Here is an 18042-nt window from a genome sequence, read left to right as displayed (position 1 = left end):
TGAAGGAGTTCAGTTGGCCCAGATCCCCACTTTGATTAGTCTTTACACTTGCTCTAATTGAGCATGCATGTGTGCGAGTGTTGAGTCCTTAGCTCCGGTGGGTGCAACGCAGTTTGTGTATGTGTTGGGATGACTGCGTGTTGAGCGTGTATTGGGTTGTTTTTTTTCTTCTTTTTTTTCCATGTAGTAAAAGTCCTCCCTCCCCTCTCAGTCATTCTTTTCTCAAGACTGAATTTTCTTGTCTTCTCAGCATGAGTGTTTAATCTTTTCAGGCCGTTGAATCGGCCCGTTGAATGAGTACCCAGCTTCTCTCTAGGAGCCCTGGAGATTATTCTAAAGCTCTAATCGTTGAGCAAATACAGCAGTGCTCTCCCATTCCTGCTCTACACAGGCCACAGTATAGCACAACTTGAGTCTCTCACACTCCTTCACTTAAAACATCTTGGGTTTTTTTGTGTGTATGATTTTATTTTTTTGCTGTACGTAACAGCCTAGAATACTTTTCCTGACTTGCCCTGTCACAAAAATGAACCAAGCTGAGTTTTTTTTCCCCCCTATTTGTTCTTTTTATTTCAAGAGACGTGACATGTAATTTAGAAAGCATTATTTCCAACATCGTCCTCTGGAACCTTTTATGCTTGTGGGTGTGTTTGTTTTTTAATTAGTTAGTCAGGAGGGAGAATCTGCCCGGCTTATACCATGGTGTCAATATACTTGGATTTGGAGTTTCGTCAATATTGTCTGGCCCTGCCGCTACTAACCTGAGCAGGCTGCTGGCATTTGGTGTAAAATAAATAGAGTGATTTGTCTGTTTTGTTTTCTCCATATCTTTGATGCCTCCTAGAGAGCTTTTATTTACACCACTCTCCACTTGATTGCGTGTGGTATTTACCAGCGGTGGCCCTTTTTTTTTTTTTGCTCACGGAAGTCATCCAGGCTCTTCACCTGCTCGTCTCTTGTGTCATTTCATGTTCATGCCATACTACAGATCAATATGCAAACAATTTATTTAATAAATTGTGTCTCCTCTACAGAGAAAGCTGCTGGCCATCTACCTCCATAACGACGACAGTGTCCTCAGCAACGTCTTCTGTTCCCACATGATGTGCGCTGACTCCATTGTCTCCTTTCTGAGCCAGAACTTCATCACATGGGCCTGGGACGTCACTAAAGAAGCTAATAAAGCCAGGTACCAACATGACATCTGTTTTTGTTTCAGAGTTATGTCTTGTTACTAATAGAAATGGACTGTTGTGTTCTAGGAAATGGCTACGTTGCAATGTCACATTTTTGCGGATATACTTTTGTTCACTTCAAAATATAAGTTACTCGGTAACGGTTATATGTAACGGGTTATGTAAAATTTGTTTTAAGAAAACTAAAATGACACAAAATAGGTCTTTTTTATTTAAGGACATTTGTATTTAACTGAGTCACAAAACAAAGCATCTACATTTTGAAATGTTTTATAACTTATGCATGTGGGATCTTAACATGATGCTTTTAACTGTTGCCCTTTTTCCCCACAAATGGAAGCAAAAACTAAAAATGAGTTAAAGTTAAAACTATGTTAACGTGTAGTTATAAAAGGACATTTAAGATAGATTGCAGATTGTAGTGTACTCTAAAAGAAATATGGTTCCTGTGATGCATAGGGGTACCAAAAACATCTTGATGAAATGTACAATCAATACAGCTTCTGCTTGGACATTAACACAGCGCCATGTGTTGAACTATGATGGAAAAAAAACACATCACGAGCGAGTGATGCTGGGAATGCCGAGGCAGGTTGGATTGCAAGGTTTTAGTGTGCGTAGAGCACCTCATGTGTTGCTCCAATCCTGCCTTCTGCACGAACAGCACAAAATGAATAATATCGTCGCAAGGTGCCCCCCCCCCCAAATGAATACTGATGGGTAGTTAATAAAGAGGGTATTTTTTCTACTAGTTGAGTGTTTTTGCCTTGAATATCCTGTTCATATTAGGTCCTATACAGAAGACCTACTTCCCCCCCACCCGTAAATAGCAAGGTAATGTAGAAAAAGTATGAAGAAAAATGACATTTTCCCAAAAATATTCACTTTCGTGGTGTACCTCTCCAGTCCATTTGCTCAAATGCTGTGTATTTTAAGTCCACTGGTCCTCCCTTCATTTTGTTTTCTTGAAAAGAGTATAACAATGTTTGCATTGTGAGGCCCCTCACTGGGCAATCTTGTTCTAAGCTATCTGAATAGAGGGCCTGTGGGAGAAAAAGGAGTCTCTTGAACATCTTTATTAAGTTGACACCAATGAGTTGGAGAGTTATTTTGTATTGCTAATTCAACAGGTGCGTCTACCAGACTACTACTTTTTTTCACTGAAAGTTGACCCACACTACTTACTCAACATCAAGTCAAAACAAATGAAAACTGTGTTGGCATTATCCCAAATGACATTTTTAGTTATTTTTTGTACTTGTTAATATAGATATTGAAGTTGCAAACAAGTCAGACACAGGATTTGAAGACCAATTCATTACATCAATATTCTATCAAGTATCACAATTTTCAGTACAACTAGGGCCCTATAATTTCCATGTTAATGGAATTGTGGCCAAAAACATGGAATTCCATACAGCCATTTTCTATGCCGCCTATCCTCAAGAGTCGCAGTGGTATGTTGGAACTTATCCCAGCTGACCTCGGGCGAGAGGCAGGGTAGACCCTGGAATGGTCAGACCTTTTTAGGACTCCTATAGCGCATCTACACACAAAAACCAGCACAGAAAGCTTTCTAGATCTTCAAGATTTCGCACCTCTTTATATAAAGTGTCTCCATGGACTTCCTGCTTCCAAGCTAATGACTGTTTAATGACTCCTCCCCGGACCCTCCGCTAGGTATGCCCACTCCGCTGTGATTTGTCACACTCCTGAGGACTTCCGAATATGTAGGTCCGTGTTATATAAGGGGGTCCAGGTCGCATTGACGTCAGTAAAACCGAGTGTGCAGAGCCATCCCAAACCTCTATCAGGGCTCACTTCCAAATGCAGAAATGTCATTATAACAAAATTTATAGGTCCAAAAAGTTGAAAAAAGTCCCCTTTTAAATATTGCAATAGTTTAAGTTGAGTCGATATATTGTCACACTCCTCATTCACATATTGAGCGGTTAAGAAGGAGATACAGATGGAACTGCCAGTAAACTTCTCAACTGTCCTCATTTTCATTTTGAGTATCCCACTACCCGAACATTTTCCCTCTCCAGAGAACCCCAGGAGTTAAGCCTGCCCTCTGGTAGGAGCCGTTTAAGAAAGACTCACACCCTGACCTCACCCCTCCATTATTTCTTTTAAGAAAAGTCCCTCCTTCCTTCATTCCGCTCTCCTTTCTCTCTCCCCATTGGCCTCCTTTGCTTTTTGCCCCAGCTGAGCCTTTTTATTGCACATTAAAGGCAGGCAACATCTGGAGCTTTTCATCGCACACAGCCAGTCACAGCTTTGCTGCTAACGCATGCGTGCACATATGCATACTCGCTCACTCTCACATTCATGGTGCCTCAGCATTCTCACGCTCCTAAGTTGATCCAGAGTGACTGCTGATTGGCATCACTCACACACTTGTGCTGTGTATGTGTGTGTGACAATCCTGCTGATGTTGGAATGCATCTTTTACTTCACTCTGTATTCTCTCAGGCTACCCAGTTAAAAGATTAATTATGCATAAGTGCAGTTTTGCTGATTGGGTGTCGGTGTAATTTTTGCCCGTGGGAATTTAGTTTGATACAGTGTACAAGTGCTGCAGTGTCCTGGCACATGACAAATATTGACACTTATGAGTGGATCAACACAATGAAATTATTAGTGTAGTTAGAATTCTATCCTGAAATCTTTCATTACTTTTGCAGTAGTTTCTTGCCGCTTCCAGTACCAATAGTCAAATAATAGCATGAATTTGGTTGCACACGTTATCATCCTGGTATAAAATGAGAACTTGAGCTACAGTATTTCTACTAAGCGAATGATAGCCTTGTTCGTTTATGGCGTTTCAAAAATACAACCCATCTTTCTCTTGCTTGACTTCTCCCCCTGACGTCCTCCTTCCTGAAACCATAACTTGTCTAGACAAAGAACAAACTTGTCATTTTCAAATTAAGTCTGTGTTCCTTCGGAAACAATGTGCTTATGCCACGGTAAGCTGTCGGAGTAACCAGTTCTCATACCAATTGCGGTACAAGTGGCTGTCAGAAATATTCCCCGCAGTGTTACTACTGTACCAGCCAGAGTCGTCAGTTGCTCAGTGAAGCCCATGGCAGGTGCGACCTCGTCTACACAAATGATCACTCATCACATTGATGGGAAGACATGCAAGGTGACATTGCAGGGAAACATTAACTGTTTTAACTGTCTGGATGTGCAGCAGTAGACGGAGATGGATGACAAATTGGAAGCTGCCAATCATGTTTGTCATCAGAGCCAAGGCTTGAACTTGCATCGGCTTTGTGCAGGTGTCTTCTGCCCTCAAGGTTTTAAAAAGGACTGGTGCAGTCCAAGCTACATTCTTCGCCGTGTTATGTTATGGCTGAATGAAACGTTGCTCAGTCATACACTAGCACAACTCCTTATTTTTTCCTTATTTCTTCACCTTACCAAGGCATTTCATACAATTCTGTACTGTTTCTGTTTCAGCATGTTAATGAGTTTGGTGGGGACAAACTCCAGAGTCCAACCTCCACCCCATCAAACACCTTCAGGGAAAACTGCAAAAACAAAAACAAATCCTTTCAGTTGAACTACAAGAGCAAACAAATCTCTCACATGCCCTAAATGTATATTTAAAGCATAGGAAAAACTCAATTTTCAGACCCTGTGGATGGACCATAATACGTATCTGATTTCCATTTTACTACATTTTGATGATTTTGTTGTTGGCCTGACTTGGATATGGCTGACAAAAGCAGGTTTTCTTGTGCTCTATGGGAGATTTTAGATTGAGTTACCCTTCAAGTTAGTGTCCATTGTTTGCTGGTCTTTCATTACAGGTTAGAGTTTCCTCACAGGCTATTGTTATGATCTGTCCCGGCTGTGGGCTAAACAGGGAAAAGTGTCAGGGCAAAATGATCAGCAGGATTTAGATACCCTTCTTCAATTGCCAAATGCGGGCACTTGGTGTTCAGTGTTTGGGGAGATTTTTTGTGATTCACATCTCCAATCAATTTCATAAATAGTTCCTCCTGATCAATCAGTCCATTAGGGCACTCGTGACAGACCTTATAGCAATCTAATGTTATTGTCATTTACTAATAAAACAAACACAACATCAAATTAAATCAACATAATGAACACTCACCATCAGTACATGCCTAGAGTTTGTTTTCCACAGAGAAAATTATAATGGGGGGTTTAATGTGTGTGGCTGTTTTTATAGCATCCAAACAACCAACTTCTCCCCACACACATCGAACACACACATGGTTTGTCACATTAGTATGGAAGCAACAAAACCATATTTTCAGTAGCTGCTGTCATCATCTGGGTTGTCTTCTTGTGTCCCATTATCTTCAGTGGTCTGGGATTTTTTTTATGCTGTCCGTAGTCCGTCTCTTCATTTCCATTTCTGCCACCAGTGATTGGCCGATTTGAGTCCCATAATTAAAAACAATATAAAATATTTTTAAGCAAAGATGATGTCAGGGAACCTTTAACCTTTTAATTAGTGTAAAAACATTTTATATTAATTTTCAAATAAATTAAATTCCTTTATTTCCAAAATGAATTTACATTTACATTTAAGTCAGTGTAATTATTTCTAAAACAATTACCAAAAATTTATTATTATTATTATTATTACTACTATAAATTGTGGTCCAATGGTTGGGGACACTTGCTTTAAAAGTACTTACGAACCAGTGTTTGGGGGACTCGTGCTTAAAAAAAACAAAAAAAGGAGGGATTTTGTTGCACCGTTTGTGAAGCCTGTAACTAACGCTCTGGTTTGACTTCATGTTTTAATGAGCCACAACCCCTCCCACACAGATTTCTTCATCTCCCTCATCTGACCCACTGTCCTGCTATCCATTCCATTACTCACTTCTATTTTATTAGCCAGTTATTAAAGTAGATCTTATTAAAAGGCAGGAGGAAAAAAACTAATCTATATTTGCATTCAGTCCATAGCAATTCATTAATATTATGACATTTAGAGGGAGCTTGGTGGCTCGCCTGCCTGCTACCCTTTTCCCTTCTGGAAATGTTAATTTAAAAACTTCCCTCTTTGTAATGGAATAAGAAATCCTCTCTTACCCTATCAATTCTGGGAGCCTGGGGAGGCATACTAATTCACCCAATTGAGATTGCATGTCACTCTGATGGAATAAGAAAAAGTGGAATTGGTTTTAAAGTCCCTAATGCCACCAGTTGTGTGTACCTTTGTATTGTGTGTAGAGTGTACTTGCATTTTCTGTGTGTGTGTATGCTAGTAAGTTGTAGTTTTCATATACATCATTGGTTTTCTGTGTTGATCAGCAGAGTAAATTATCACAAATAAAATGGAAAGAATAATAAATAGCATATTGTTTTGTCTTTGTGTTTTTCAGGCTACTCACCATGTGCACGAGACATTTTGGCAGTGTGGTGACACAGACTATACGCACATACAAGACTGACCAATTTCCTCTGCTCCTTATAGTCATGGGAAAACGCACTTCCAATGAAGTTCTAAATGTTATTCAAGGTAAATATGAAGTTGTGGTCATTTTTGTAGCCGAGAGAGATTGAATCCATATAATACAGATACAGAATATATAAACAAACTTTGATGAACTGAAATTTTCTTTACTTTGGGCTGAAGCTTTTTCACCATTATCGTTACTCTTTAACCCGCAGGTAATACTGCAGTTGATGAGCTAATGATGAGGTTAATGGGTGCACTGGAAATCTTCACAGCACAACAACAAGAGGACATTAAAGATGAGGTAAGGAAACGCTGGGGGGTTCTATAAATGCTTTTGCACAGACATTTAATGTTTGTTTCCTTTGCTTGGACGAATGATTCTTTTGGTGAGTCCAATGCCAGGAGGAAATGTTTTTGTACTAGCCAGAGGTTTTCGGAAACACTTCTTAATTAATTAGTCAGTCATGGATTGGGTAAATGTGAAATCTAATTTAGCATGCCAACTTTACCATATTTAATTTGTGGAAGTTTCTAGCATGACTGCTTCAGCGCACATTGGCTTAGGTAGTTTGGAAGAACCTGAGAGCCCCAAGCTCAACCACATCTAACACATTTGGGATTAGCAAAACTCATCATTGCTGTGTCAGTGAGTGACCCAGTGCTTAGGCCCATGTATATATTGCACCAATTTATTTATCAATCCACTTCCTGTGTGACTCGATTGCTGCATCCATTCGGTGGCATTTAGTTGGAAACATATAAAAATGGTTGCTACATGATAGCTTGTTTTAGTTTAATATTGATGCTGTTCCAAAAGGGTGCACAATATTTTCCGGGTTTGACCCTCTGCCCACATCTGAGGTTTAAGGAAGTGTGTTGCCTTTTTTCTGAACAGCAGCATGCTTGGGCAAATCAGAAGATGTTACCCGAAATTATGTGGGGACATTGTTTCACTTCATTCTGTGTTTATAATTTAAAGTTTTTGCATTCCCGGCCAGGTTCCCACACTTAACAGGTTGGTTTGCTTTTTTCGACTACTGTATCTATAAATGACAGATGTCACCCCAAATTAACAGTTAACAGTGAACATCTGTGAGCAACAATGCTAATTTGAACTACAGATATGCCAAGAGTTGGTCACACAAAGACACTATGAAGGCTTCCTCACTCACCTTACTTACTATTGAGTGACAGCTATTATATTACATTCTGATTGCAACAATGCTTTGTTTGGCAAACCCCAATCATAAATTCCAAGGTTGCAAGTAGTAATTAAAAACTACGTACATGTGACAGATAAGACGCAAAAGTTCTATTGTCTTACAATATGATAAAATGGGGACTGTCAATACTAATACACACGAATAATGCTTTATGACCTTTTTTTTTAAACACATCCCTGCACACATGTACACTAAAGTTGTTCTGAAGAACTATTTAAGTGAGATAATAACCCAGGTGCAGGCCGCCTCAGGGAAATAACTTGTAAAAATGTCACATGAAGACCGCGTCGATTTTGAGTGATTGTGAAAGCGTAATGCAGCGGTGTAGTTATCCATTAGGACCAGTAAACACAGGAATTGAGCATATCCTCCTTCCTGACAGGACCTATTCCCATCTCCGGGGCAAGTGAGTGTGCTCATTGTATCAGCTGGTCATTTTTCTGCTCTATTTTCCCCACTTGGCCACTGACACATCCCAAACACATACATACATTCGTACACTCAGGCCATACACATTCTACTTGCGCAGTAACATTTGTGCCAGACGTGCTGTCTTAACAGTTCTGACTAACACTGAAATCATTCCAGTGGTCGTCTGTGTTTTATTTTAGTAGGTTTTGATCATCAGACTACTCATTGAATGTCTTCTCGTTTCCGCCTGTCCATATCACAGGTTATTATTCGGTCAATAACAAACCCTTGTTCTTGTAGCCATCTCCTATCCCATACTTTTCAATGAGATTTAATCTGACTTCATTGAGTGTCCCTTTGTTGCAATTGTAGCAGGAGTCCTAATGAGCTAGAGACTGGACCTCCCCAGACATGGGTGTTTTAATACTACAACCACTTGACACCCATTAACTGTACTCGGGTGTGTCGCTAGACCATTAATTGACACTGTAGGCATTAACTAGCGAGACCTCTGTTGAATTAGGTCAATGGCTTTAAAGGGGCTAAATATTTATTCAATGATTTATTTTACTGATGTTAGAAATAACTCTCTCCAGGTTTCCTGCTTCCAACTCATGCCCAATTCTCCCAAGAAACACCTTGGCTATAATTAGAGTACTTAAAGTACACGCAGACTCCTTTACTCCTCAGTGAAGCAGCACAAAATCAATGTTTATTTTTCTCAAGATACACTGCACTGCCTCTTGGGTCCCTGGGTCCTCAGGTGGCTGACACTTTGAAAATGGCTATCTGCAAGCTTTATGTCTAAAACGGGTACAGTAGGAGTTCATTTCCGTCCCCATGGGATTAATTGTTAGGGATGCACAATAATTATTGGGTGGATATGAGGAATTGTGATGTCATACAGATAACCCGATTTAAAAAAAATAAAAATAAATCTTCAGATTACAAAAACCCTTCAATAAGACAAGATGAGCCGGTGCTATTTTTTTGTTTTGTTAAAGTGATATTTTTGTCGTTTTTACCTCCAGATGTGCACAGATTACAGTCAAATGCTATTAGAAATATAATACATAGAAAAGGTTATGGGTGGTTGTTATCAGCATCGGTCTCGAGGAGGAGGAAGTTATCGACTTGATTTTATTTTTAAAAAGTGCATTCCAACTAATTACATGGCTCTAAGGTAACTATTAGTGGTAATATGTGGGTCATTCATTTTGCCTTAATTTTCAAAGTCTTCGTGTTCATTAAATCATTCAAGTAAGCTGCTGTATTTAGTTTATTTGTATTCATTTGTTTGACAACTGCAGTTTGTTTGCGTGATTCATGTCCAGTTCATTGGGGGTAGCCTGTTTTGGTGCCTGTCCTTCTTTTACAGTTTCTTTTGACTGTTTATCCATTGTGTAGGCCAATAGCACAAATGTATCCTTTGCATGTGCTGACTCTATACAACAATACAAACACACTGTCCTTTTGCTTGCCCACCTCTTAGCTTCACCCGCTCCTTTGCCGTATCCGGGCAAGCACACAGCATGGGCTCTCAGAGAAGAGAAAAGTAATGGCTGTTTAATGTCAACACAATAGACTGCCGTATTTAGTCCCAGTCTTTATAAGCCCTGTGTAGCCACAGCAGGTAGAAAGAAAAAGGCCGCCGGTCCCCTTCCCTCTGTACAAACAGGAAGAGCGAAGCCATGCGAATAAAAGAAGTATGAGATGGTGAAACTGAGATGAGGAAACAAAAGAGGTTCAGAGTCTGACAAATGGCAGGCTGGTCACAGTGAAATCCTTTCTGATGCTACTCTTTCATACCTGGTGTTTGTATGTAACCACACTTGCCATTCTGCACTCAGTTCTTTCTGGCTCCCACACCCTGTACCTAGGCTTAGATGTTTTGTCTGTGTGTGTCTTTTGATTTTTTTCCCCTTTCTCCTCTTCCTTCTCTACATAGGATGAGCGTGAGGCCAGAGAGATGGTGAAGAGAGAACAGGACGAGGCCTACCGCCTATCCCTAGAGGCTGACCGTAAGAAGGTATTATAATAATCAAAATAAATCCACTTAAGTCACTGCCTGGCTGTGTGGGAAACGTGGCGTGGCGATATACAGACATTGCCATAATATCACGGCATTGCACAAGCTAACAAAAATGATTGACACTGTATTATGGTTGCAGTTTACAGAGGTTTAGAACTGCTGAAATGTAAGCGTAATAATTAATTAGAAATGGTTTAATAATCAATTTTTAAAATTTTTTAAAGTGCACGTCAGTTGGAATGGAAAGACGGCCAGCATTTTCTGCCATTTGGATTAGCTAGATTATACTGTATTATTTTGGATTATATTAGATATTGTTTGGATGTGCATGTAATAAAATTATTTTTTGTCAGAGGGAAGCTCAAGAGCGGGAGGAGGCGGAGCAGGTTCGCTTGGAGCAGATGAGAAAAGAACAGGAGGAAGAGAAGGAGGTAGTGTCTCATCGTACTAATCTAACATGATCAGTTCTGGTCACCAATGTTCCCTCTAAGGTGCCTGTGCGGTTGCTCACTGCTGCAGCATTGTCCACACACATCAAATCCATGCAGCACACAAAATTAAATCCAACATGAACTGTAAATGAAATAAACACATAAACATAGTGAGTGAATGGTTGTTTGTCTATATGTGCCCTGTGATTGGCTGGCGACCAGTCCAGGGTGTACCCCGCCTCTCGCCCGCAGTCAGCTGGGATAGGCTCCAGCACCCCCGCGACCCTCGTGAGGAAAAAGCGGTAGAAAATGAATGAATGAATGAACATAAACATAGTTTATTCTCTAGCATTTGCAATGCAACTCCATGAGTACAGGGGACAGACAACAAATAACACAATGATGAACAGATGAGCAATGTCCAGCCAATGACAAGATTCTGTTGGTATCAGTACAGCTGTGTTAGGAGTGCTAAATGCGGCTTACTAACCCTGTATTATGGCGAAAAGAACAGACAGTCCCAGATTTACTCACCAAGACAAGTTAAAAATAAAAGCGGTGGTTCATAAAAGGTAGACTGACTGTCAGAGTATCTGCAAACAAGAACAACAGGTGAATAGGGTGAAAGCTACAGCCACTGCTATTGAAGAAGCTATCCACACTGGATGACCAGCCATTTACCATCGTAGAAGATGGTGGCTTTTGTCACCTCGTTTTGTCACGCTCTTGCAGATACTGATAATGGAAATATAGATATAAGCTTAATCTATGATTTTTTTTTTTTAAACAATAAACGGCCATTTCTAGAAACAGAACTCTTTGTGATGACATATTTGGGTAGGGCAAATCTACAGGTACATTTTTTCAAATCCACGTTTATTTAAATAAATAATAAAAAGCTATATATAATTTATTATATCGAAAAGAAATAATGTGCATCTCTGGAAATAAGGAAATTAACAAAATTAACAAAATAATAAATTGATGCGAGTTCCACAGTTTATTTTGTCTGAAGCTGACAATAAAGAAAGCTTGTGTGTGCTTAGAAACTGAAAAAAATTAGGAGGGGTGACATTGCTGGTCAAATGTCAATTCACATATGCACTTTGTTTAGTGCCAAGTTTTATTTTTAAACCTGTCTTCATTTTAGTTCATAACAATGCCCCAATTAGATTGTGGTTTTGTTCCCTGCCAGTCAGTAGAGATGATGTGGCATACAGTCTTTTGAGTTGAACACCATAGACTAATTACAGTGAGGCATTTTCCCTGCAGATATTATCTGACTTTGCACAGTTATTGTTCTTTTTAACTGCTTTTCATTCGTACAGCACACAAGCCCATATTGAAGCCAAAGTTAACAAAAGACTGCGGCTTGCTCACAGGCTTGTGTGCACACATATATTCACTTTAAAACAATAATTGTATGCCAAGTGAGGGCTCACACACACACTGGCAGACACTGTCAGGCATACAGGAAAAACTAATTTTGTGAGGACGGCACAGATGTAATTATCCACTGCGTAGTAGTACAGTGTAGTGGGGGCTGATTGCTGTTTGTTCAGCAGCACAAAGCCTCGGGGCACCGATGGGGATTGGGTGACCCAACTCGCTCAGGTGATTTGTCACTTAAGTTAAACAGAAAACAACAAAGAGTCTCAGGATGGCCGTCTTAATTATTTCACTGTAGACACACACTGGTGTGTTTTTAAAATGGACACCACGTCCTCAGTTATATCACATTTCCTGGCCCAAGCCTCATGCTGTCTATTGTGATCTTTTGTCTTTTGTCATAACATACTGGTGTTGAACTTGTCACGATTGGTGTTTTGTTTTGTCTTTTATAGGTGATAATCTTTTGACATTTTGTCAGAAAACCATTACTATGACAACATGTGCTCAACAATAATGATCCAGTGGTCTTTTTTTTAGCTATTGTTCCTTTATATTTCAATATATTTGACAAGAAAACCTGCACATTACAAAAAGTGAAATCTAAGCAAAATTTAATAAATGAAATCAAGCTCAAATACAGTCATTTTTTTGCCTAACAAGATACATGCAATTATAGTTATTATGGGCCTGCAAGCAAATCACAGCAGCCATAGTATTCCTCATTTACGACTTTACCATATCTTATTTTGCTACAACTAATTCTACATAAACCGTGCACCCAACACATGTTACATCACTAGAGAGTTCTTGATCATGGGTAAGTATATTGAACGACATCTCGTGTAATGGTGGCAACGTAATTGACCAAAAACAATCCACTCAGATTTTGTTTTGGGGGGGGCGTTACAGTCCATTTGGTTGAAGTTCATATAATGGATAGTTCCGTAGTCTTGATGAATTGTAGATTAGAATATGAGACATAATTTCCTCTGAACTCTATCCAAAATGGGAAAAGACAATCTTTGACAATAGAGAGGTGAAATGTATGCTACATAGTAACCAGCTCTTGTCAATGATTAATGATTTGGTACAGAGAATAGTGAGATGAAAGTAAGAGATGGGAGGGGGTGCACTCTGTATGGGTTTCTATACTATACTATTTACCGCTTTTGGAGAGGGCATAGCATATAGTTGTATGGCTGTCAGGTGCACCGCCACCCAACATTTGTTTGCTTTCTGTGGTTAGCAGAGCGGAGCCAGATGAATAGATAGATGCTTCAGGTTATTGTATGGAGCAGCCCCAAGCTCCACACCCAAGCAGACGCGTGTGTTGTGGTTTCTGTAGGGACGCTACCTACACTGTATGTGTGGGTGATGATGCTTGTGTCTGTGGTTGGCTGTTTGTCTCCATTTAGTATGTCCACCGTCATACACACAGACTAGCAATCTGTTATTTGTGTGTGTGTTAGTGTGTCCCAAGGGGGGCCTTTAACACCAGTCAGCATCAGCTTTTGTACCTGAGGGAGCTGATGGCGGAGCGGCACACGCGCCACCTTGCCCACCCAACACCAGAAGCTGCTAATGAGCTACTGTTGTACACTCTTATGAAATATAATTGCATTATGGTGTGTAAATAAAGCCGGGGCGTGTTGTCACAGCATATGTTCCCCGGCTGGCCAAACAGGAACAACAAGCAGAGGAGGTAGGAGGAGTTTGGGTTGCAAAAAAGAACGAAGGTGGAGGCTCCAGGGAGAAGCTGAAACGTTGTCTCACAAAGACAGGTGAGCTGATTCGCTCTGCTGTGAAATTTGACAGTTGATGGTTTTGTTGTAGTAAAGCCACTCTTGTGCTCCAGTGTACAGAGTAAAAGTAAATACATTCAATAGAATTCTACTACTGGCTGTCAGCAGCCTGTTGAGGTCCACCAGGCTTCAGAGAGCAGGGTGAGATGCAGGGTGATGACCATTTATAGAAATAGTGTATGATGTTCGTTGTCCTTATTTGAATGGCATGGGAGTGTGCTGTGTCATAACAGTCACTGTTGAGCTTTTGTGTAGGTTTACTCCTAACACAGACCAATTATTATTCACCAATGTAGGGCATCTTCAACTCAGGATTATCATAGTCGAATTTTGTCCATGGGGCATTGGTGGTTGTTTAAGAGCACCTCTAATGGTGATCCCAACAAATAAACAGACATCTTTTGTGACTTTTTCCACTCAAAGAAAGGTACTCCGCTGTGTAGTCATGTCTAAGTGCACATTTTGAGGGTGTAGTCCAAAAGTCTCTTACTGTGGGGATGTGAAGTCATGACTTTTTTATTTTATTCACTCAAGACTGTACATTAGCAAGGAAATACCCAGTAAGCAGAGTCTATGTGGTGTTAGCTTGAGCTTAGGTCATATTCCTCCACGCCTCCCTCACCAAAGAATCCATGCCTTCCTTACTGAACAAGAAAATACTCGGTAAGCAGAGTCTATGTGGTGTTAGCTTGAGCTTAGCTCATATTCCTCCACGCCTCCCTCACCTTTATGTTGTCAACGTTGTTTGTAAGCATTTCCTCACAGTTGGGTGGTATGTGTAGACTCCGGTACTGAGAAAATGAATATCCAAAAGTTCATCTCGAGTGTAAGATGTTAAACCAGACCCCATATATAAGCAATATAATAAGTACAAAACTGCAAATCTGGAAGACATGCTGGGCTTTGCTGTGTGTGTGTATGTGCCGCCATCTTTCGTAAGCATAGGTCTTATGTTCAACACACATTTACAATGCTTTATTAACTCAAAAGACTCTGAATTCATATAAAAATTGACTATTTATAAAAAACAAAGAAGGTCTATTCACAAATATATGCTCTGCAGCAGCCGTGGGAACCTTAATGTAGACAGAATGGAGCACGTGAAATGTACATATAGATTCAACTGCAAGATTGATCGAATCAGACTCCTCTGAATCGACCAATGTGATATTGTTTTTCTTATACTGGGAGGGTGGTCTCTAAATGAACTTAGAAAGGAACAAATTGACACAATTGAAACGTCAAAACAAGTGTATATATTTCCATGCTCTGCTGGGTAATGACAACAAAAATAGTTTGTAAGTGTGCAATTTAAGAGCATATAGCTAGCCATTTCCATGGTTTTCCTGATAATAACCAAAATCACATAAGTTCTTACATCAATAGCTATGGCATTGTACTGCAAAAACAGTGCTTTTATGCATTCCATGTTGTCGTGTTCATTGTATTCTTCAGGTAACATAATTGAAGTGGTACCAGCCATTAAAATGAACACAAAATTTAACAAATGAGGCTGGTGTAATAATTAATTATTCCATGACTCTAAATAAGAACTTTTTGGGAAAGCACATCATTGTACTATTTACCGGGAAAAAAATAGGGCTTCCAAGAAAACACTGTCCCTATGGTCAAACATGGTGGAGATTCACTGATGTTTTGGGGTTGCTTTGCTACTCCTTGTATCGGATCCCTTAACTGTGTGCATGGCAAGTGTGACCCAAAGCACACTTTAAAAAGCACCCTGTGTGTATGCGTGTGTCTAAAAAGCCTCCAAGCTAATAGAATACTATGCTGACCGCACTGTTTCCCTGTTTTCTTCCCCGAAGGCCATACGTTTATCATTGGCGCAGACCCTACCGCAAGAACCCGACGAGGAATCAGGAGAGCAGATCAGTAAGCTGCGAATCCGCACACCCAGTGGCGAGTTTCTGGAGAGGCGTTTCCTGGGCAGCTGTATGCTCCAGGTGCTTTTTGACTTTGTGGCCTCCAAAGGATACCCATTCGACGAGTTCAAGCTCCTCACCACCTTCCCACGTAGAAATGTGAGTTTTGTGTTTTGTGTTTCCATAAACAATTCTTTTAAATTTAATGTGGCCTATTTTCAAGCATCACAATGGAAAAAATAGCCAAAAAAAAGTTCAAATAAGTTTAAACAAGTTTAAACATTAATAAATTAACATTTAATTTGAACTGACTTAACAGTTTTTAATGGTGCATACAGTATATTGTAAGTTAACCTACCTATACAGTATGGTAAACAATTTGAGAATACCCAGTGAGATATATTGTTTGTCTTTAGTCATGCATTTCTGTTATCTGAGGTCACCCACAAATAGGACTTTCAGGACTGAAAACAAATAACTAAATCTAAGATGTGTTTTTCTGCATTGCCTTGCTGCCTTTTGTTCACCAGAAATGTTGACTGTCAAGTCATCCACCTTGCTCCCACCTACTGTCCAGCGCATATTAATAAGTGTGTCCGTTGTGAATACAGTACACTATGACTGTGAAGATACAGTTGTCAGCACCAACAGTAGTAATCTCTATGGCCCTTCTGCTGAAGGCAGCCCTCCCGCCTCTTCCAACCAAGTCATTAAGAGTACTTGGCCGCCATGCTCTATGGTAGCGAGCTAATGAGCACTGTTTTATCTGCTGTTTTAATTAGCCATGCTGCTGGAAACAAAACTGAGATTTCCATTAATCAAGAAAGGAGGGGTGTTTGTGTTGAAGTGCGTGCGTAGGCTTGCCCAGGCAGTGTGCCATAGCAGTCTTCAGAGACCACTATGGTACAAACATCTAGTCAGCGCACACATTAACACGTAGCTCGCACTCTTCCATGTTGTCACACATGCACAAATATTTCAAGCAAACACATGCCCCGCTCACAACTTTACCACTTAAAGGATTCACAGTTCTCTTTATAATCAAGAATAAACATGTGTTTGAGACAGAGATAAAGATGTGTCTGCATCTGAGATGAAATTACGGCAAAAACAGGATGGCAGGATTTAGATGAAAAGGGAAGTAAGAAAAGCATGACGACTGGAAAAGCAAGTCAAAAGAATACAGCAAGCGATAAAAAAAGATTAGAGAAAGAAAATAATGAATCAGGGAGGCTGTCTGATAGGAGAATGAGGAGAGAAGATAAGTGAAGTAGATATTGAAAAGAAAAAGATATTGATGAGACATTTTGGGTGGTGCAGCTGAGTGTAAGTGCCAGTGTGAGGCTGTGAACACAGGCCCGGCCTAATCCAGCAGCTCTGAGTTGTAATTAAATGAGAGGGAGCATAGAAAGCCTCCATCCCATCCAGACACTCTCTGTGTTGCTCTGCCAGGATCAGAGAATAGAGCACTATTGCTTTTGCTGCACAACTGTTGAAATCATTTCCCTACTCTAGTTATGTGTATTGTGCAGTGTCACTCTTTTGCCATGTTCCTCTTCCTCTGTCTACTTATAGGCTGTGTGGAGAACGCAGGTCACAGTTTGATTTGGAACAAGTGCTCCGTTTTTTTTACTGTCTGTTGATGTACGCTTCACTAATTAATTCCCGTTTTTCAGTTGGAAAAATGTGTGTGTGTGTGTGTGTGTGTGTGTGTGTGTAGGCGTAACATAACGAGGAAAACAAAACTGACATTAAAAAAAATATATATACATATAGATATACACATATACTGTAACTTCTTCGCATTTTGGATTAGTTTTAGGCTTTTTTAAAGAATGAAAAATATAAAACTGGTCCACTCATCCTTGCTTAAGCCACCTCCTTAAAGCTGCACCAATCAGTGCCCATCCCATCTTCAGTTTTTTGGACTCCTCGTCAGCATTTGGTCCCAGTGGCTTATCTCGTCAGCACTACAGCAGGCCTTACACTGGCATCATTTGTACGGGGCTTAGCCGTGCTCAGGGAACTAACCCTTTCTACAACTGTCTGCAAGTTTGTAGAAGGGGGCTGTGTATGTGCCTTAATGTTTCACTTCTCTACTCACCATTGAAGAATTTTCCTGCTTTTTCTGTTCTGTTTCTGTTTCTCTGCTGAAACACCCAAGGTCGTCTTCCTGTCTTCCTGTCTTCCTGAACGTGTTTAGACTGCAGCTCTATCTAT

At 40.1% G+C, this 18042-nt stretch overlaps 1 protein-coding gene across 1 annotated transcript in view; it reads left to right on the top strand.

The window, feature by feature from the left end:
- The window catches only part of faf1 (Fas (TNFRSF6) associated factor 1), a 68260-nt gene that overhangs the window by 40440 nt on the left and 9778 nt on the right, over positions 1 to 18042 (top strand). Inside the window, exons 13-18 of the mRNA XM_058072940.1 lie at positions 1035 to 1189; positions 6572 to 6708; positions 6861 to 6949; positions 10231 to 10311; positions 10668 to 10745; positions 15766 to 15981. Of these exons, the coding sequence (XP_057928923.1) occupies positions 1035 to 1189; positions 6572 to 6708; positions 6861 to 6949; positions 10231 to 10311; positions 10668 to 10745; positions 15766 to 15981 (756 nt within the window). The remainder of the gene's footprint in view (positions 1 to 1034; positions 1190 to 6571; positions 6709 to 6860; positions 6950 to 10230; positions 10312 to 10667; positions 10746 to 15765; positions 15982 to 18042) is intronic.

The sequence above is a fragment of the Doryrhamphus excisus genome, chromosome 5, assembly GCF_030265055.1.
Source record: "Doryrhamphus excisus isolate RoL2022-K1 chromosome 5, RoL_Dexc_1.0, whole genome shotgun sequence".
Classification (NCBI taxonomy): Eukaryota; Metazoa; Chordata; class Actinopteri; order Syngnathiformes; family Syngnathidae; genus Doryrhamphus; species Doryrhamphus excisus.
This window is presented reverse-complemented; position numbering and strand designations above follow the sequence as displayed.